This window comes from Poromitra crassiceps, assembly GCF_964638095.1.
Source record: "Poromitra crassiceps genome assembly, chromosome: 12".
NCBI lineage: Eukaryota > Metazoa > Chordata > Actinopteri > Beryciformes > Melamphaidae > Poromitra > Poromitra crassiceps.
Window position 1 is genome coordinate 40416881 of NC_139632.1, and position 22902 is coordinate 40439782.

The 22902-nt window shown below is 46.3% G+C and overlaps 1 protein-coding gene across 1 annotated transcript in view; it reads right to left on the bottom strand.

The window, feature by feature from the left end:
• Positions 1-5817: 5817 nt before the first annotated feature.
• The window catches only part of alg6 (ALG6 alpha-1,3-glucosyltransferase), a 29093-nt gene continuing 12008 nt past the window's right edge, over positions 5818-22902 (bottom strand). Inside the window, exons 9-14 of the mRNA XM_083647617.1 lie at positions 20288-20373; positions 16436-16520; positions 13187-13257; positions 11891-11959; positions 10347-10539; positions 5818-7211 (exon numbers count right to left, since the gene is read on the bottom strand). Coding sequence (XP_083503743.1) covers positions 7014-7211; positions 10347-10539; positions 11891-11959; positions 13187-13257; positions 16436-16520; positions 20288-20373 — 702 coding nt within the window. The 3' untranslated portion in view covers positions 5818-7013. The remainder of the gene's footprint in view (positions 7212-10346; positions 10540-11890; positions 11960-13186; positions 13258-16435; positions 16521-20287; positions 20374-22902) is intronic.

The following is a 22902-nucleotide window of genomic DNA, read 5'->3' on the forward strand; positions in this document are numbered from 1 at the left end:
GGCAGCGGCGTTCAATGCAGGTGGAGACAGGCTGTAAGAAGGTGCTCTTTGCTCAGGACATAAGCCTAGGCCACAATACTCAAATATATAGATACTGATAGATATCAAAAATCAAAATCAATCAAAATGTATATATATATAGTAGCTGGTGCACTTAAGGCAGAGGTTCTCAAATGTTTTCAGCCAAGGACCCCTTACATGATAGAAAATATACCCGGGGACCCCCTCATTCTGATTTGTGATTTTGGGCTAAGTTTAATTGTTTCCACGGTAACGTGCTTGACTTTTAAATTGATAGGTTTGTTAGATTAGAATGTAATCCACGAACCATTTTAAATTTAAAGCATAACATGTATAAAAAAAAAAAAGTTTTGTTTTATTTTCCTGAAAACTTTTCGTGGACCCCCTGGCAAAGTGCCACGGAGGGGTTTCCCCGGACCTCCATTTGAGAACCACTGACTTAAAGGTAGTTACCGAAAGGATGTTTGATAATGGCTCCCACTCTGCTAATTGGTGTACCTTTAAACATATATATTTATTAGGGGTGTCACGATACACTCAGTTCACGATACGAAACACGATATTGGGGTTCACGATAACTATACGATACGATATTTTAACACTATTTTTTTGCGATCGATTTGTAAGTTGAGGGGGCATCCTCCACGCTAATTTGAGTAATTTCACCATTTTCATCCTCCGTGTCTGTAACGTCCCTCGTCTGTTCAAACAAAGCAATGAAAAGGAGAGCGAGCATGCAATCAGATGCAGATCAGTGCCACCATGTTCAGCTTCTTTTTCTCACGATAAGAGATTTCATCTCAACGATACATATTGTCACGTTTTGATATCGCGATATATTGTGGGACGATATATTGTGACATCCCTAATATTTATACATTTTAAAATTACCCTTGGGAGCCGTCTTATCATTGACACAGCAGAAAGTGCCCTCTCAGAGTCCAGGCTCTGTACCCTGAGCTCTCCCTCAGTGTCGGGTCAGGGTGCCCACCCCCCCCACCCCCCCAGCACCTGCACCCTGCCAAGGCAGCTGAGTCAATCCACGAGGACATTTAAACCTCGACGGCCAAAATCCCTCCGACCCCACTCCCCCCCCGTGTCTTCTCTCCCCCCTCCTCCTCCTCCTCCTCCTTCTTCCTGCCTTGTCATCCGCTTTTCTGCCTCCTCCTTAACACTGTGATCATGCTGTCTGGCGTTTAAAGCTGCTTCTCTCCTCCGAGTGAGAGTGCCTCTCCGTGTTTAAGAAGCGCTTACCGCCGTCCTTTAAGCTTAACAAAAGTTTCAGTAAGCATTCTCCAGAAGTCACTTTTGGTGAGCAATCAGGCTCGGGGCGAGCATAAATCCTCTGAGGCATAGTCCGGTCCAGGCATTACAAATACCCGCGGCGCGGCGCCTGTATGTGCTGATGACTACAGAATTGAAAAAGAAAAAGGCCGTAATAATTCTGAGGCAACTTTCCCCTCAGCAGCGGCTTATTGATTATTTGTGTGTAGTGAGAGATTTGGAAAATTCAATTAAAGGAGTTGTGCAAAGGATTCATAAATTCTGCCCCTCCAACCCCCGCACCCGCGACACGGTTATGTTCGAAATCAATGTTTCACTTCACAATATATTTTCTTAGGAGCATAAAAATAAATAACATTTAAACAGTTCTGCTTACTACAGAAACAAATTTTATTTTCTCCTAAGCTTTTTAGTCACAGCCAAGCACTGACTTGTGCACATCTCCAGGCCGGGTAACGTATTTTTATTGCAATTTCTCCCATAAGAAAATCCTATATAATATGAATTTGGAGATGACAAAATGAGGGGAAAGGGGACTGCTCAGCAGTATAAAAATTGATCAGACCATAGATGGATCCATGGTGGGGGAAGATTTGTATGTCAGCAGTAATGGGCTGTATTAAAAAGAGGATTCCTTAAGACGTCATAAAAAAAGATGGGGCTGTGTCGCAGGTCGCGGGCTGCAGGTCCAGGCGGCTCCCCCGACTCTGGCACATCAATCCTGGGAGGCCTCACGGACAGATGCCACCTACCCACCGGGGAGGTTTATGCTTTTTGATTAAACACACAGTCACAATTAAAGGAGCAGCTGTATATTAGGCTGTTTTGGTCAAACCGGAGCGAGTGGCTTTTCGATCGACACCGTGGCTTGCAGAGTGTGCAATCTTTTCGGCCGATGATTTCTGACGAGGTCGTTGCAATTTCACCTTAGGATGCAGAGAATATGCTTCGTCTTACATTTAAATATTACTGCAGCAAGCAAATAGATGTCAAATGACCAATTGAGGGCAGTGTCTCCATCTTATCAGTTGAGGGCTGGGTGAAAACACCAATTAATGTTATTTGGTGATATGAGGAGTCCCCCCCCCCCCACATTTCAGTTTTTGAACACTCTTCTCCCAGTCGTTGTTTTTCCCATCTTTTGCTCCCTGTAATATCCTGCTTTTTGTGTTGCCCTGATCACATCCCAGATCATCTGAATATGATGTATTTATTTTCAAAAGAAGCACCGTTACTTTATACCAATCAATAAACGTCTGACTTGAGATTTCATAATTTCTCTTTTTTAGGTGGCACGAGGCCGGAGAGTTCCTACGAGTTCCTGATGTCCATTCTGGGTTGAGCTACTGAGGTACAAAACCACTTCAACTCTTTAAGTTTGGATGAAATGTAAAGACCGAAATCCAATTGTCGTGCGTCTTGGTTTGACTTAAGATTTGTGGAAGATATGCAGCCTGGTGTTGGTGAAACAGGGTGCCATTCAATCTTGATGTTTGACTGTAGTGTGTGTAATATCACCGGGTGCCAGTGGGGTTACACTCATGTTTTTCCTCTCCCATATTCCCCAGGTTTTTTTGTTAGCAAGGCATCTTGGCTGTTGACAGCTAATGGAATTGCTCTTCTCCCTCTTGTGTAGCAATGCGCGTATGATCCCGGGGAGATAAGACAGGAGACGAATGTGGAATCCGTGCTGTCAGTTGTGAGGCAGAGATGTCTCGGAAGCCGTCATTCATCGCGAGGGGAGGGGAGGGGGGGGGGGGGGGGGGGGTTCAGCGGCGGCGGCGAGAGCGGCGCTTCGGACACGTTTACATTGGGCCCACCCGTCTATCCCGCCGGGAGCCTCTGCCTCGCGGCTGACAAATGTTGATTCTACAATAAGCGCCATGGCTACAGCGCTGTGAAAATAATGTTCTTTCAGAAGGCAACCCTCATCCCCATTACGTCTGAAAACTATGCAATCCTCCCCACCTGAGCAGTTTCACACCTTCAGGAACCTGAGAGAGAGGAGGGGGTGTGAGAGAGGGCGATACGCACACACACACACACACGAGACACAGTAGTCTCTTTATTTGGCCGCGCCTGGGAAGGCCAAGGCCCCTTGCTGCCCGAGTCAACCTAAGCAGCAGCTGGTGTTCACAGCAACATTTCCTATTTCTGCCCAAGGTGGATCGTGTAACTCGCACTTTATCGCCCTTAGAGGCCACGTGAAGGACAAAGCCAGTGTGCCATAAACAAAACTAATGTTTTGATACTGGCCTCTGGAGGTTGGGAGAAGGGCCCTTGGTGTAACTAATGTTTTGATACTGGCCTCTGGAGGTTGGGAGAAGGGCCCTTGGTGTAACTAATGTTTTGATGCAGGCCTCTGGAGGTTGGGAGAAGGGCCCTTGGTGTAACTAATGTTTTGATACTGGCCTCTGGAGGTTGGGAGAAGGGCCCTTGGTGTAACTAATGTTTTGATGCAGGCCTCTGGAGGTTGGGAGAAGGGCCCTTGGTGTAACTCAGTGGTTCCCAACCTTAGGGTCGCGATCCTAAGTGGGCTCGCCTGGAATTCAAATAGGGTCGTCTGAAAATTATATATATATATATTATTATTATTTTTATTATTTTTACACCAGACCCAATTTAATACTACCGAAAATGATTAGGGTCACTTAATTGATAATCTAATTAAAGTGATAATCTCTAAGATTTCAGCTTTGTTCTCTCGGGTGAGACCTATGGCGACGAGTGGTAATTGCAAGTGACTAATAATGGTAATAATAATGCTTCGTGATCCTGGCTTCCTGGGTGGTCCTGGCTTTCCCGGGTGAGCTTTCATTTAGATTCAGAGTCCTCCATAATTAGTCAGTGCTTGGGTGATGACAGAGGACTTATTTTCACTTTTGTATTAAATTGTATTAACAGCAAAGGGAGCATATCGACCTGATTCTTTATCAAAGGCCGATTTTTTTTTTATGCGACTTAAAGCAGCTACGAGCAACTTTTTCGATTGTTATTAAACAGTATAAATTTAATATCAATGCATCACATCTTACCTCTAATAGTCGACGAGACCAAAGCCGTGTGTATCTGAGATTGCTCCCTTAGGTGATTATTAAGTCTATAGTCTGTCTAAACTCGCGCCAACAGGGGGCTCTCTAGAGCGACCGGACCGGGTAACCCGGAAGTGAAACGCGGAAGTGAAACAAGGAAGTGAAACGCAGCTGCCTTCCAACGCCGTTTGCGCTGCCTAGCAACATAACATAAACAATGTGAACGCCACGCATACTCGCGGGAACATCTCTCGTTATATTCTAACAGGTTTTTGGAAGTTATTTTGTGGTTATGGCCGAAGTGGCTGCTGCAAACCGTTTCATTTCACTTCCTGATCTGCCCTGGCTACAGACACACTAACACTGGCCGATTCACTCGGGGTTCAAGCGAGACTACTCTGCGTTGCTCTCGTCGACTATTAGAGGTAAGATGTGATGCATTGATATTAAATTTATACTGTTTAATAACAATCGAAAAAGTTGCTCGTAGCTGCTTTAAGTTACGAACCCTAATGGCTCTCAAAACATTTGCAACTGGACAGTGACAACAGGCCAGAGACCACCGCTTGTTGCTTCCCTGATTATTATCCTTTGTTAGAAATAGGAATATGCTGTCAAATAGTTTATGTAATTTTCAGTCATTGCTCCTGAGCAAACATAACATTACATTGTATAATATATTGTATAATAATATATTTTCTTTGGATGATTATTTTACTCCATATATATGGTTACTTGTTCAAATGTCAGAAATTGGCATCTCTTGTTTTCCTGCACATGTATTCTAAAAGAAGTGACTTACTGTTCTATCAACACATGTAATAACAAGGGGGGGGCAGCACGTCTCATGCCCCCTCCAATCGTCCCCTTGGCTCGTGTTCATGTCCCAGTGTAGTCATTGTGGGGCTCAGATCTGGCTTTCCTTTCCCTCCATCTGGCCCGTTATTGGCTGCAGGCAGGGTCTGGAGCCCCTCCCTCTGGCCCCTTATTGGCTGCAGGCAGGGTCTGGAGCCACAGATGCACAGGCAGCCCTCACTGACCTGATAACATTTATAGTTGTAATGGATTTTTTTTAATGCCCGTCATTAACTTGCAGAGAGTGGGGGGAGAGAGATTGCTTGTGCCTTTTTTTCTGTGGTATTTCAACTTTATGGCATTATGTTCAGATATGTCACCTTCCATCATCTCTTTTTAAGGCCTAGTCCATCGCTGGTTTTGTTTTAAATGTACGGGTCTTTTGTGCAGAACCCTGTAGTGTCCAGCAGCTGTAATGAATATTTAATGATGTTGAGTAAAAGCTTTGAAAGATGTAGTTTGTGTCCAATTATTGCCTTTGTCTCTGCCACACTATTATGGGTGATTTAGCCGACTACTTGGAGAAGGTAGACAGTTTATGAAGCCACTTCAAATCAAATCATTTCTACAATGTGGTGATAAAACGGATGCTCATTTCAGGTCATTTGAGAAGTTTTATTTATTTTAAGAGAAAAAAACTTTGTACAAAATAATTTTAATGATGGTACAAAATATAAAAAACACTTAAAAGGAACACTTTGCTGATTTTCAACCAGCTTTGTATCATTAGAATGTCGGTAATATATGCAAATGAGCAATGTCTCCCTTCCCTCAGTGTTGCCTGCACCGAGAGCTGCCTGTTCTCTCTGGGCTCGTATGGCTCTCCATCCATCCATCCATCCACGCATCCGACTGTCCCTGGATGCAGGCATACAATAACAGCCACGTGAGCCGGAGCAGCTTCCAAATCCGTTGCTTTCCTGAGAACCAATGACATCACTGGTTCGCAGGAGTAAAACAGATCTCGAAGCTGCGCCCCAGAGACACTGAGAACATGGGGGGGGAAAATCACAATATATCCTGATTTGGAATAGATGGTTGAAATCGGCCAAGTGTTCCTTAAAAAAGTTCACATGAATAGGCAATGAGAAAACCCATTGTCGTGTGAACAGCATGTTATCTACTAGTCCTACTCCATTGGTCCTGGTTTGGTGACAAGCAGTGGACATACACTAGAACAGTGATACTCAACTTGCGGCCGGCGCGGGCACTCCCCGTGTGGCCCGCGATGGAATTGAAAAAAAAAAAAAAAAAAAAACACCTGAACGCGACATGCAAGATACCCGCTGAATAAGTGTCCAAATGTTAATGTCATTCTGGCCAATACTCACACTTGTGTTATAGCATTTCAGTCTGGAATATGGTATATCTTTCAATAATCTATAATTTAGCTGCTAAATTGTCAAATACTGCCGTCTGCTCGCTACCCAGGCACGTATGTATGTACTTAACCTAACTAACTATCCGGTGTGCACGACATTGTCAGACTAAACTCCAGCTGACAGACACCCCAAAAACCTACAATCCGCTACAGAAAAATGTATATTGTTTGTTTATTAACTGGCCCCTGGCCTTCTATCATTTCATGAAAGTGGCCCCCGGGCAAAGCAAGTTGAGTATCCCTGCACTAGAAGATAAAGCCCCAATTGCACCTAGAACGTGAAGGCTTCGTTAAGCGGAGTCCAGACACAGGGAACGAGTGAAAGCATCCCACACTAATGAAGACTAAACATGCCGGAGCTTGTAACACCGGCTATCCTGGAGCAAAATTAGTTCAAAACATCTTCTTGTAGTCCTCCATGCCCACCTTCGGGCACCTTTTCAATTACTCTTCTTCTGGCTCTTTCTGCTGGGTGGCCCGCTGAACTGGACGATGTTGAAGTAGACAAACGTTCCCAGGAAGTGTGAGAAAGCAAAGACGGACACCAACACAGGAAACAGATCGGGGAGTCGTGGTGGAGGGACCAGCGTAACAGCTGACACGCTCAAACCAGCCATGACTACCATGCTGATGTAGAACTGCAACACAGAGAGACGGGGTGGGAATCAGTTTCATTTTCTCATTCATATTAACAAAGTAATCTTCCTAGTTGCTATATAATAGGTACTACAACAACACCGTTTTTTGTTTTGATCAGTTGATCATCAGGGTACAACTCAATGCTAATCATTATACTAATAAACTTTTGAAGTGATCATCTGGACCGTCCGTCTTTATCACAGTGGAAACTGCTGCCTCAGACCTGATTTCAGAATCTCACATAAGTTCTCGATTTGGATGATGTATAGTTACTGAGAGGGGCTTTGCCTAAAATCATTGTCATTATCTTCTCATCACCTGGATGGCCACTCATAGGGCACAGTTGATGGGCACATTGCCATCCTAGAAGACACTGTTCTCATCAGATCAGAGTTGTTATGTTGATTAAGATTTGCTTTTCCCTGCGTTGCCATTTCATAGCAAGGAAGTGCTCCCAGTGAAATGATGAAAATGCTGGGTACCTCAGGCTAAGAACAAACTGCTGGCTTTTCGCTTAATTCAATTCCAAGTGAAACCATAATATGAGATCAATGAAGGATTTCATTTAAAAGACTTCTCTCAAATGACGTTGCATATTTATAACTATGACTGAAATAAAATTGGCCATTTGAGAACTACTGTATAAAAGATGGAGGCTTGCAATATAGCATTACAGAACAGACTCATTATACGGCAGCAGACAATTTGAAGCCAGTCCTAAAAACCATCTTCACCCTGCTGGAGAGCTGCAAACAGAAAACTGCTCGTCGTGTGAAGGCATGTTTCTTACTTATTCCTTTATATAAATATACTAGCCGCTAAAAATGAGCCAGTGTGTAGTTCTGGTCACTAGTAGTCACTATTTTGCTAGTTACTAGTCATGGATATACTCTTACTTGCTATATACTTGTTCTAATTTAATAGGCACAAGTGACTTTGGTTTTTACTAGTCACTTTTCTATTTTTACAAGTAACATTCGAATAAAGACAAGTACTTCAGTTACTAGTGACTAATTTTGCCGGTCACTTATTTTATTATTATTTTATTGAATCCTAAAGGGCTACACAACTTTTCATGAATCACTAGTCATTACTATAATTAGTGCACAATTCTACAAGTTACTCATCGCTATTACCCCAAAAAGTACTATGCTTACATTTTAGTGACTAGTGCCTTTTAGGGAATACTAAAATTAAATTAGGTTGTAGTAGTAACTATAAAATAAGTACTAGTACTTATCCTAGCCTATTAAATTGTTACTAGTAAAAAAAATAGGAAAGTAACTAAATGAGTCACTAGTATCTATTAAGTTCGAACTAGTATCTATTCGTATATAACGAGTAGAATTATTATAGCAACTAGTGTCTGACGGAATAGTGATTAAAAAGCACATTAGATTAGACAAAGCAGCCGGCCATAGGGATCACTCGTGTGTATTTGGCTTCTACGACCCAGAGAGAAGTCGGTGAGTGAGATGAGACCGGAGGAAACACCTTGTGCTACACCGCCCGTCGCACCACCCCCCAACCCATGAAACCCTATCGCCATCACTTGGGGCTCGTTATTTATGCGGCTTGTGTAAATAAATATATCTAGGCAAACCTGTGTTAATGACGCGCGCTATAAAAAGACACCTTCTCTCCATCTCGGAGCCTGCTGCTGCCCCTGTCGCTAGGGCTGCCACTTCAGACGCTGCGGAAACTTAAATAAGTGATAAATAATTCTCTGGCTGGCAGTGGGCTTTCATCCCTGGACAGCTTACAGTGCCACATGATCTTTATTTATACAGTTGGGTATATCTTCTCACACTGATGTAATTTAGGTCAAGTGCCACGCTCAAGAGTATGGACCACCTGGTCTCTCAGAGTATGGACCACCTGCCGGTCTCAGAGTATGGACCACCTGGTCTCTCAGAGTATGGACCACCTGCCGCTCTCAGAGTATGGACCACCTGGTCTCTCAGAGTATGGACCACCTGCCGCTCTCAGAGTATGGACCACCTGGTCTCTCAGAGTATGGACCACCTGGAGTCCTGAAACCACTTCCCTTCTAATCACAAATGCATCAGCCGCATCCCCGCCCCCCTCATGTACAAGAGCACACGCAAACTATATCAGCTTGACTTGACCAAGCTACAATATCTCTTAGGGCTGTCCTCGACCCAGAATTCTGACAGTTGTTGAATCGAATTTGACTGTCCAATACGAATATTCGTCTATTCTATTAAAAAAAAATGTATAGGACGAATCAGCGTGACGTCACTGCCACCCAAAAATGCGTAACCCCCGCGGCATAGTATGAGTTGTGCCAAACAAACGTTAATATCTCAAGAAGTATACATCACATCGCTTATATTTTGACGTTCTGAGAGCAGAATTAGAATTAATTACAAATTATTAATTTTTTTAATTGTAAACAGGGTCAGCCGGCTAGAGTCAGATGCTCAAACTCAGGCTCCATAGTCCAGTGACGCAGTTTGTTTACCAAAATACTGCTCGGCTGATCCCTCGTATAGAATATCTTCAGTAATTATTTTTACCACATTAACAGTCAATGCAACAGAATGATGGGGACATAGTTTAGGCATTTAAAAATCAATAAGAGACTGTATATGAATGATATGATCATGCAAGATTTGAATTGCCAACGTCGGGCTATTGGATAATGGATTTGTCTGAATAATGAGACAGGCAGAAGACATCCATTTCTTTTTTAAATGAAGCTCTTATAGCCTAATTTCTTCATTTCACCTTTTCAACATTAAAACATGAATAAACAAGTGAAACGGTGTAAAATAAGACATTGCCGCTGCTTTGAAATGACATCTTTACTGCCTAGGGCTTTTCTATACAGTTCTTTAGCCTATTTCACAAAAACTGATAGGCCTAAATAAATCTAAACAAGAATTAATTAACAAATGAAATTAAGATTGGAATTTAAATGGGGGGGGGGGCGACTGCTCGACTTGAGGAATCTCCGTCGACTCACGGGTCTCTCGAGTGATGAGTCGACTTTTAGAGGACAGCCCTAATATCTCTGCTTTGTTTAATGTGACTCTGGGAAATGATGTCTGTTTATTGAATATATATTTTGCCCTCGTCTGCTTCTACCGGCGCTTTTGGCCCAGACTTACCTTCCATCTTACTATACGGGCCAGGTCCAGTGTGGGCAGGCAGAAGAGCAGCCTGCGGTAGGCTCCCAGCCTCAGCTGCTCCTCTGAGCTGTGCTCCAGGGCGGAGAGCAGGTATGTGCTGAGGAAGGGGAAGGCCAGGGAGGTGGCCACGTAGGGCACCAGCAGGCCGTCCTTCACCAACAGAGGCAGCATGCTGCACGGAGGGAGGGAGGGACGGACGAGGACAACAACAATGCCGCATTTACAGTTTACACAATCCAGTCAGTTAGCAACCGACGTAATTGTCCGGACTGGAGCAATGTACAATGGCTGCAAACAGAGTAAGCACACGCTTCCTGGATCACCTTGACCTTTAGTGACCTTTAGTGCACATCATGCATGCAGAATCTGGCACATTATTTACCAGGGTGAATGTCCAGGACATCAATTGCAAAAAAGGGACAGTAAAAAAACATCACAAGCCAGTCAAGGGACTGCAACACCCCACGCGCCTGCCCAACACCTCCTCCCTCCTAGGTCATGGTCATGGATTCAATTTGATCCCAGAGAGCCACAACGAGCGTTCAGTTTCTCTATCTTTATCTCTTTCAAAAGATATCTTGATGGACGAGACATCCTAGATTTTCATATACATTCATTCAGGACGCTCGGTATTGTGTTCGTTAAGACAAGGCCAATAGTAATCCGCCTAGCTTTCATCTAAGAGCGGGACTACACAAGCTGCACGTCCCCCCTGGGGAGGGACGGGTCTCACATTCATACTATGCTTATCTTAGTTTAGCAGAGTGGGCATGGACAAGAACAACAGTTGACTCTTAGTAAATCGCACACATTACCCCGGCTGATACAAACCTAACCATTCACAACACACACCAAGTGATTCTCATTTTAAGTGCCAACAAAACCGGCTCTATTCAGTAAATAAATGTTAGGCATTTTAGAAATACATACTTCATTAATTTAAAACAGACCGGGTGCATTCAGTCCTCTTACAATCACTGCGCTTGAGCATTCATTCCAACCAATTAAGCGAACAAAAGATGTATTTTTTGGATGATGGGGTGTGTAGAGGCTGCGGATGATGTTGCGAGTCCCTGTCAGACTGTACTGGGAAACGGGCTACAGAATGAACTCCTGTCCCTACACAACGCATGCTTAGAGAGCAGGCATGCCGAGTATGCCCTGTAATCCACACATATCCTTATACTAAAACCACGCGCACAACAATTAGTGCTGCCGGAAGAATTCACCAACAGCTGGTGAAAGTTAGAGAGCGGAGGGCAGCAGCACTACCAGTCCTTTCCATTCACACTCCTCACCTCAACCCACACTGCAGCGCCATTCTCACCCAAAATGCTCCGCATAGACTTGATCTTGGCTAAATAATAGCATGAAGCTTGGCTTCCCTTTGAAGAAACGGAAAAGTTAAAGAACCGCTGATATATAAAGAAAACTAAAATAAGGATATAACCCGTTTTGATTCATCTATCACACATAGTCACTGTTCTGATAATGCCAGTGGTCTTTCTGAAACATAGCCTTACCTGAATGTGGAGGCCTGCAGGAACCAAATAGCCATCAAGGGGAGGTCATTCAGCAGGAGGCAGACTGGCCTGCAAATGTTCAAACGTTTTAGATCCTTGATGTTCAACAGAGTAACAAGCATTCAACATGATCTTACAGCCAGATGTAACGAGAGTATGTGAGCTCAGAGCTGGATGTTGTACTGACATTCCAATAAAGGCCCAGATATATATTTACTGTGCTTCAAAATCTCATGGCCATGTAAATATTCAAGGCAGGCTTTTATTTGTACTACTATCTTGTACACAGATTTGCATGTGTGTGTGTGTGTGTGTATTTGTGTACGACGTGTGTATTATTATTATGTAACAATCTAACATTAACCCAAACATGGCCGCCTTCGTCAATGCTAGCCAGCTAAATTGTACACTCCGCTCCGAGGGGGGGCACTTTCCACCGGCCCCTGAGCCCATAATTACAGCCCCGTGCTCTTTGGCGATCTTGTTACAGCCCCAATAATTGATCGTGGGCAAACAACGCCCCCAAGCTGCCGCCTGCCATTCCTTCCTAAGCCCTGGAACATGCATTACTGATTGATTGGAGGGGACAGGTGGGCGCTAGAACTCAATAGTTAATAAAGCAACAATCTGCCCTAATCTAGATTAATAGACGAGGCCCCGATCTGCGAACCAAATCCCGTGCTGTCAAATCTCGCCCAGGCCTCACACTCCACCTACAAGCACCGCCAAAGCTTTATACATAGAACACAGGTTACGTTGAGGTAAATGATTATGAACTACACACACACACACACACACACACACACACACACACACACACACACACACACACACACCCTCGTGCTCATGTGTGCATGTACCGCATTCAGTCTATCAGTGGGTTAAATATGGACCGGCTTTGACACACGCCACAGCACATATCAATCAATGCAAATGGGAAAGGAGGGGGGGGGGGGGCATTTTTGTGTCTGTGTGGCACTGAGTTTGATGACAGAGGAGCATAACCCCCTCAGTTAGCAAGTCTGTACTTAAATAGATCGTTACTCTGCAACTCTGGGAGTACAGCAGGAGCATGATGTCATTTAGACAGAACAATCTGCAGGACATAACCTGTGGGACATTGGGAGGGGGGAGGGGGGGAGGAATGGCTCCTTTGTGAGCAGAAATTAAATCTATCCCACTGAATATTTCAGATACGAGGAGATGGAAAAGTGCCATTTACCCCCGAGCCATTCCTGTTGTTAAATTTCACCAAATGCCCCGGTGGGAGAAGATACAGTTACCAGCTCGACTCACAGGGAAGCCAACAGGATGGACTTCTCGTGGACTTGGTAGGAGAAGAGGAAAAAGGCCAGAGACGAATTCACCTATAAGTGACATTGAGATTAACATGAAATATAACAACTACAATTGTTACTCAACTACAATACTTAATATATATATATTTTTTATGTGGGCAATAAAAATAACGATACTATTTGTAAATGAACAGCTGCATCAATAATGCCAACAATATAATTATCTCATATTGACAGCGGTCAGCTCTGCCCCTCTCAGCTGTCAACTGATCACCACCTGGTGGGGAGCTTGGTCAGATGGTGGGGGAAGCCTCTGGACAGACCTGGCAAGGCCAAACGTGTAGCGTGGACGAACTGGGAAACACCTGGCGGAGGCCCCTGTCCACGAGACCTTCGGTGGAACTCTTCTGGCATCCCACGTGGAGGCTGGGGACATTCAACCACAGTGGTGGGTCTTTAAAGCTTCCATTGCTGAAGCTGCGGCTGGGAGCTGTGGTTTCAAGGTCGTTGGTGCCTCAATGGGCGGCAACCCCTTGAACATGCTGGTGGACACCGGTGGTCAGAGAAGCCGTCCGGGCCTCGGGGCTATGCTATCCCCGGAGACTCCGGAAACAGTTGCAAGGTACCGACAGGCCAGAATAATTGATTGCATTTTTATAATTGATAGCATTTATATAGCGCCTTTCTAGATACTCAAAAGCGCATCACATATCACGGGAAGGGGGAGGGACCTCAACTCAACCACCACCGATGTGTAGCACCCACCTGGGTGATGTGTAGCACCTACCTGGGTGATGCATGACACCGACAGCCAGTTTGCACCAGAACGCTCACCACACATCAGCCTATCACGGTGGAGAGTTGAGGACTGAATGTGCCAATTATTAGATAACGAGGGATGATTAGGTGGCCATGATTGAAGGAAGGCCTGTGTGGGAATTTAGCCAGGACACCGGGGTTACACCCCTACTCTTGAGAAGACTGCCGTGGTGATCTTTAATGACCACAGAGAGTCAGGACCTCGGTTTAATGTCTCATCCGAAGGATGGTGCTCACTCACAGGACAGAGTCCCTGTCTCTGCCCTGGGGCATTAGGGAGATTATTCATAAGACCAGAGGGAAAAACACCTCCTACTGGACTGGTCCTCCAACACCACTACCAGCAGTCTCCCATCCATGGAGTATCCACAGCCAGACCTGCTTAGCTTCCCCAGGAAAGCCAGTAATGTAATGCAGGGACAGCAGCCTCCGCCGTGGTCAAAGTCAAAGCAGTAGGTGTGCGTTCTGGGCGCCTCAGGAGGGGGAAACAGGGATTCATCCAAGCTGTATACAGTAAGGATGGGACACTGTTGACCTCAACTGAGGAGGTCATTGGGCGGTGGAAGGAGCACTTTGAGGAACTCCTGAACCCGACTAAGCCACCCTCTGTGATAGAGGCAGAGCTGGAGGATGATGGGGGATCAACATCTATTTCCCTGGAGGAAGGAAGCCACTGAGGTAGTCAAACAACTCCACAGTGGCAAAGCCCCGGGATTGATCCAGAAATGCTGAAGGCTTTGGGTGTTGTGGTGCTGTCATGGATGACATGTATTTTCTACATTGCGTGGAAGTCTGGGACAGTGCCTAAACTTCCCCCGTTTAAAAAGAGGGACCAGAGGATATGTACCAATTACAGGTGTATCACATTGTTCAGCCTGCTGGAAAGGAGGGTCCGGCCGACCACCGGGCGATAGCCGAACCCCAGATTGAAGAGGAACAATGCGGATTGCATCCTGGTCGTGGAGCAACAGAGCAGCTCTTTACTCTCACAGGGATCCTGGAGGGGGCCTGGGAATATGCCCATCCGGTCTACATGTTCTTTGTAGATCTGGAGAAGGCTTATGAGCGGCGGTGCTGAGAGATACTGTGGGAGGTGGGGCCGGATTATGGGGTGCGGGGGCCACTATTGAGACCCATCTCTCTACTTTCAAAGGAGAGCTGTGTCCGGATTCTCCGTAGAAAGTTGGACCTGTTTTCGGTGGGTTTTGGCCTCCAGCAAGGCTGTGCTTTGTCGCCTATCCTGTTTGTGATCTTCATGGACAGGATTTTGAGGCGTAGTCATGGAGGGAAGGGGTTTCATTTTGATGGGCTTAGGATTGCGTCGCTGCTTTTTGTGGATGACGTGGTCCTGATGGCATCATCGGTCTTCGGCCTTCAGCACGCAATGGATTGTAAATTGCAGCTGAGTGTGAAGCGGCTGGACTGAATCAGCACAACTAAATCTGAGGCCACTGGTTCTCAGCAACGGTGGATTGCCCAGTCCAAGTGAGGGAGTTCAAGTATCTCGGGTCTTGTTCTTGAGTGAGGCGACGATGGAGCGTGAGATGGGCCGGAGAATTGGACCAGCGGGAGCATTGGGACGAAAGGAGGAGCTGTGCCAGAAGGCAAAGCTCTTGATCTCCCCGTCAATCTTCATCCCAAACTTCACCTATCATCATGAACTATGGGGTCATGACTGAAAGGATGAGATCGCAGATACAAGCAGCAGAAATGGGTTTCCTCAGGAGGGTGGGTGACATCGGATAGAGTGAGAAGCTTGGTCGCCCTGAGATTGAGTGGAGCCACTTCTCCTTTACATAGAGCCAGTTGAGGTGGTTGGGGCATCTAGTAAGGATGACTCCTTGTGACTAACCCAGGGAGGTCTTCCAGGCACATCCAGCTGGGGAAAAGGCCACGGGGCAGACCAAGGACCAGGTGGAGTGACTACATCTCAACACTGGCCTGGGAATGCCTGGGGATCCCCCAGTTTGAGCTGGTTAATGTGACCAGGGAAAGGGAGGTTTGGGGTCCCCTGCTGGATCTGATACCTCCGCAACCTGACTATGGATAAGTGGTTTAAGATGGATGGATGATCTCATTTTGTGTTAGAAAGTCGACTGTGAAAGACAGTAAAGAAAGAAAAGAAAAAAAGAGAAATATCTGATGTATGACCCAATTCAGACCTAGATCATATTAGTGTACATGTGTGTGAAAATTACATCAATGTGGTTTCAGTGGGATATGTGGAGTTAAAAAAATTCCGGATACCAAAGGTTTATGTTTCTTTCTTTGATTTGATTGGCTTGACTTGAATGCTCAGAAATATGGAAGTATTCAGATTAAAAGACAGCCATTGCCTCTGTGTTCGGGGAGGATCAATATGTTCAGCTCACAGTTGTCTTTAAATCGCTTGTTAATCGCTTGTTCACCCAAAGCCAGAAACACTCACCAAGGCCAGTTTGAACTGCCAGAAGGTTGGCTTCGTCAGAAGCCTGATGGAGGAAGGTAGGACTGCCAGGAGAGTGAAGACAGTACTGAAACAAAGTGCAAATGAGCATTCAGATAAGCGGTCAGTACAGTTAGGAGAAATACAGTCAAATGCATAAGAATTAGCAATATGCTTAAAGGGACAGCTCACCCTAAAATCCAAAATACATATTTTTCCTCTCACCTGTAGTGCTATTTATCCATTTTATTTATCAGTTTTGTCTTAGTTGCCTGAGTTTTGGAGATATCGGCTGTAGAGATGGCTGCCTTCTCTTCAATACAATGGAACTGGATGGCACGGCTTGTGGTACTCAAAGAAACAAAAAAATACATTTGAAAAACTCAACAGCATTGTCTCTTTCCAGAAATCATGACCCGGTTACTCAAGATAATCCACAGACTTTGTTGTGAGCAGTTTCATGTAGGAACTATCTTCTTTTGTAGGAACTAGCTAGCAGCTAGCAGGTGTAGTTCGGTCAAAAGAAAATAGTTCCTCCATGAAACTGCTCATAACAAGGTCTGTGGATTACCTTGAGTAACCGGGTCGTGATTTCTGGAAAGAGACATTGCTGTTGGGTTTATCAAATGTATTTATTTGGCACTTTGAGCACCACAAACCGAGTGGCATCCAGTTCCATTGTATTGGAGAGAAGCCAGAAACTCTGCGGCCGATATCTCCAAAACAACTAACACAAAACGATATAGATGGACAAATAAATATAAATATAATAAATATGTATTTTGGATTTTAGGGTGAGCTGTCCCTTTAAGCTAATCAGCAAAAAGTAGTGGGATACAGCAGAGAAAAAGTAGAATATAATTTATAGGTCTGCACACAGAATTCTGAATTCCACCAACAGTTCAGTATACAAACAGCATTTCGATTTGAATGAATATAATAAAACTTTTGACCTTTATTATGTGCGGATGCGGACCGACATTAAAACTAGTGAAACTTTTCTTGTCCGGCACCAGTGGAAGAACAGGATGTGCGTGGAGCCCAGAAACCTAACCCTCGCTCCACACGACTAAGCTATGCAACCAGCTCGCTCTCTTTTAGACACCGCTTGCTGCGCTCATAAGACCCCAGCTATGTGGCAAATGTAGAAATACTGCCCCCTGCTAAGGGCAACCCAGCATTAGTTTAACCCTTCAATTGTCACTTGCTGGGGGTAGAGGCACCGGAAGAGGCTGCGAGTGTGTGTATGCGTATGTGCCAGTGTGCGTGTGTATGCAGGCGCGCATGTGTGTGTGTGTGTGTATGTGTGTATGTGCTAAAGGGTAGGGAGCCAGTGAGTGAGAGGTGTGAGGGCAGCCATGTTACAAGGGTCCATTAGGGCCTAAAGGCTCCCTGGGGAGTGCTAGGGGCGGATCAGAACAGCCACACACACAGACACACACACACACACACACACACACACACACACACACACACACAGTTTGTACTGTCATTTGTAAGAGATGGAGGTGTGTGTGTGTGTGTGTGTGCGTGCGTGCGTGCGCGTGCGTGCGTGCTTGCGTGCGTGCGAGTGTGCGTGCGTGCGTGTGTGTGTGTGCGTGAGTGTGCGTATGCGTGTACGTGTACGTGTGTGTGTGTTTGCGTGCGTGCGAGTGTGTGAGTTGTGTTGAGTGTCAGTATGTGTTATGTGTAGGGCAGGGTCTTGCGGTCCGGAAGGACACGGATCACTTTTCACAGCTGATTCATTCTAAGTACACAGTAGACCCACACACACACACCCGAGCATTTAGCAATCCAGCCCCGCTGCCAAGAAGGCAAGAGTGTTTTTCATTTGTTTGAAATGCACGGCAGTCAAAGAAGTCCAACTTAATCCCTGGATCTAGCAGTCTGGCAGAAACGTGTCCGTGTTGCGAACACAGGAGGCCCTAAATTTAGCCTGGCAGGTTATTTAAGCGGGCTCCACCATCATGACATGAGTGTTGCGTCCCTGCCTCGACTCCCTTCAGGGGGGGAAATAACATGTCATATCTCAATGCATCCTGTGGAGCAGCGAGCAGAGATACACACCTCATATGACTTGAATGCCAGTTTGAGTCCAGCACTCAAGAAGGTTTGACTACGCGTCTTCTCCCCCACTGGCCCCGCCCCTCTTGCTCACGTTATCTTGTAACATCGTCTAACAGAGAGCCAAAGTGGAACGTCACTTCCTGCTTCAGCACTGTACCAGAGGTTTTCATCCGCCATTTATTTTCCCATAGACGTTTCGTAAAATGCGTATAAAAATAGTTTTACTTTGTCAACCCAAACGGTTCAGATGTATTTAGAAACAGGAGGGACCGCATAACATTTCACTCGGACCAAAACGTTACAAAATCGCGGATTTAAAGAAAATGTTTTTTCGTTGTTGTTTTTTTAAAGTTTTGGTCGGAGTGAAATGTTCTACGGTCTCTCCCGATTCTAAATATAGCTGAACCGTTTGACTTGACAAAGTAAAACTCTTCTTATAAGTGGCAAAGTCCGTTATTGCCTTACTAGCTGAGTTGGGCATTCGGGGACGGAGCCTGAAACTTGCGGTTAGCAACATGTCTCAGGCAGCAGAACGAGCAAGTGAATGGCTGTGGATAAGGAGGAAACATGCTAGCTGGGGAGCTCGCTAAGGTCAGATTGATTGTTTGTTGTTGGTCATGATTAACGGTCCGCATCAACAGGGCTGAATCATTGACAGTGGTGGTGTAGTTAGGGATTGTTTGTTGTTGGTCATGATTAACGGTCCGCATCAACAGGGCTGAATCATTGACGGTGGTGGTGTAGTTAGGGATTGTTTGTTGGTCATGATTAACGGTCCGCATCAACAGGGCTGAATCATTGACAGTGGTGGTGTAGTTAGGGATTGTTTGTTGGTGGTCATGATTAACGGTCCGCATCAACAGGGCTGAATCATTGACAGTGGTGGTGTAGTCAGGAATGTCATACCGAATCGACCTGGATAGCTAGGCTTAGATAGTGAGGTAATATGCAGTTGTGCGGTGGTAGCATGGAGGGGGGTGTTTCCAGGACGCTGGATTACACCGTTAAGCCTTCTTGAGGTGTCGTGGGCCTAACTTAACGAAACGTCGGTGAAGGAAGGTGCCCACTTGAAAACCCCAATGACATGCTTCATACTGCTGTTGGCTAGGGTAGGTAACTGGTGATTTGTGTCTTGTTTATTAGTTTGTTAGCCTGTTAGCTTGTTTTATTCTGGATTGGGCTTCTAAATGTGTTTTTCCTCGGATTTTGGCACAAGGGATAGTAACATCTTGTCCTGTGTATTAATTAATAAGCATTTTACAAAATGTCTATGGGGAAAATAAATGGCGGATGAAAATCTCTGGTACAGTGCTGAAGCAGGAAGTAGGCGGTCACTTTGCCTCTCTATAAAGCACACATACCATCAAAACATTATGATTGAAGGAAAAGGTGACAATGTTGCTAAATGGTGAACGTAGCTGCTATCTCTGTATATAACATGCGGGGGCAGGCTTCAAGAGTTCTTCGGGGCGTTCCTCGGGCCAGTCTAGTCACCAGATTTACAAAAGCAGCTGATGTTCTTATAAGAAGCTCCGCACAAGATGTTCTTATAAGGGGATGATCTGATCTTCACCGCGTTTGATCAAGGCCACAGAGCCGGGGGGCCTGGGGAGGAGCTTTGTGCCTCGCCTGGGAAACACAAGTGTGAACAAACACAAGAGACAGAGAGGGAGAGGAGGAAGAAAAGAAGTAGGAAGCAGAAAAAGGAATGAAAGAGCGAAAGAAAGAAGGAAACAACAACAAAAGTTTGGGAGAGAGTCCGAGCGAGATGAAAGCTAAAGGGATTACCTGAGGTAGAGCTGCGAGTCAGTGGATAGGATGGATCTGATTTTTATCAGGACGTTTAAGCTGCACCAGGTGTTTGCCACCTTGTCCTGCATGCACGCACGCACGCACGCACACACACACACACACACACACACACGCACACACACGCACACACACACACACACACACACGGTTAGGTAAATAGGAAATGATGTCAGGTGAAATCACATATTGTAGTTCAACAGATGCCTCGATGCGTATGTAATCAAAAACAAACTAATGATTCAAATCGCTAATGGTCTGGAGACTCGTGTATACCACAATTATAGAGTTCACTTGTGGCTTAAAAATCACATTATAAGCATTTCACATTTAAGGACTCCAAAAATATAGCAAAGGCTTCTTTAAAAAGCAATTGTGTTTTGAAGAGAAAGCAAATAAGTAGCATTACTCTAAGTAATCATTTCCCTGCTGAAAGTGCAATAAAAATTCCTTGGGACATTCCGAAGGGGCATTTGTACAGAAGAGTTTGGGGGGGCGGGGGGGGGGGGGGGCAGCACCCCTCCAGCATAGAGCCACGCCCCTGTCAGAGAGCCTGGATGTCACACACAGAGGGACTTATTTGTAGACTTGGGGACTTGGGGGTTAAGTGTTGAGACACAGCCAGCGGATACAGACCACCCCCATAGAACAACAACACTGCTTTCCCGTAATGTCAACGTGTTGTACAAATTCTCCATATAATAGTTCAGCTTTTCAGGAATTGAGGAGCAGAAGATTTGGATTATCCAAGCAAAAAACCCAGACATTTTGGCAGTTTATATAGTGCGTCTTCAATGCAAAGGTCATAAAACATTTGATCTCACGGTGTGAACACACACACACACACACACACACACACACACACACACACACACACACACACACACACAGTCTCATCTAAGACCAAATTAGATCTCCAAGGTCTCTCTGCCTGGCACTCTCTGGATGTCATGGACGATAAGTTACAACAACGCCAAGGAAAAGCATCCCCGTCGTCGTCATCCTAAAAGGACTCGTGGTTTATAAGCTGAGAGAGAGATGAGACGAGGAGGCTGTGTGATTCAGTTGATTTAAGCGCTTTAAGCAGTTGTGCGGGGATCAAATGATATGTGTGCACTGTGATACCGCAGAACACAGAGGTAGCACGCCTAGATCGGCTTCACCGTCACACCGTGGGTCTTTTGCAGTGTGTGGCCCCTGTCTAGAAAGCCTATTTCCGGCTCTCTCACTCTCTCTCACTCTCTCTCTCTCTCACTCTCACTCACTCTCACTCACTCTCACTCTCTCTCTCACTCTCACTCTCACTCTCACTCTCTCTCACTCTCTCTCTCTCTCTCTCTCTCTCTCTCTCTCTCTCTCTCTCTCTCTCTCTCTCTCTCTCTCTCTCTCTCTCTCTCTCTCTCTCTCTCTCTCTCTCTCTCTCTCTCTCTCTCTCTCTCTCTCCTGCAGGACACAGCTGCTCGCGACACAGCTGTGTGGATCTTAATGGCAGCCTAGTCAGCAGCACCGGGCCGCCCCGTGTCGTGTTGTTTCGTCTCGGGCCCGCCTCGTCTCTCTCTCTCTCTCTCTCTCTGCTGCCCCGCTCCAAATAACCACTACCGGAATGTTCCTGGATGCCGCCTGAGGGCAACACATGAACGGGGGGGATCGGGGGATTTTAGGGGGTCGGTGGGGGGAGAGGTGGGGGGGGGGGGGAGGGGGAGAGAGAGCGGTGGGGCTCCTTCACCTATATAAGCTAGCGTGGAATTTCACAGGCACAAGCATTTGGTGCCATTTTTGTGAGCAGGCAGCAACCGGAGACGGCAGAATGCGGCTCAGTGGGTAAACTTACAATTCCCCCTCCCCAGTCACCCTACTCCCCTCACCCACCACCCACCAGTCACCCCCCTACTCCCCTCACCCACCACCCACCAGTCACCCCCTACTCCCCTCACCCACCACCCACCAGTCACCCCCTACTCCCCTCACCCACCAACCCACCAGTCACCCCCTACTCCCCTCACCCACCACCCACCAGTCACCCCCTACTCCCCTCACCCACCAACCCACCAGTCACCCCCTACTCCCCTCACCCACCAACCCACCAGTCACCCCCTACTCCCCTCACCCACCACCCACCAGTCACCCCCTACTCCCCTCACCCACCAACCCACCAGTCACCCCCTACTCCCCTCACCCACCAACCCACCAGTCACCCCCTACTCCCCTCACCCACCACCCACCAGTCACCCCCTACTCCCCTCACCCACCACCCACCAGTCACCCCCTACTCCCCTCACCCACCACCCACCAGTCACCCCCTACTCCCCTCACCCACCAGTCACCCCCTACTCCCCTCACCCACCACCCACCAGTCACCCCCTACTCCCCTCACCCACCACCCACCAGTCACCCCCTACTCCCCTCACCCACCACCCACCAGTCACCCCCTACTCCCCTCACCCACCACCCACCAGTCACCCCCTACTCCCCTCACCCACCACCCACCAGTCACCCCCTACTCCCCTCACCCACCACCCACCAGTCACCCCCCTACTCCCCTCACCCACCACCCACCACCTACTACCCTCACCCACCACCCAGCAGTCACCCGC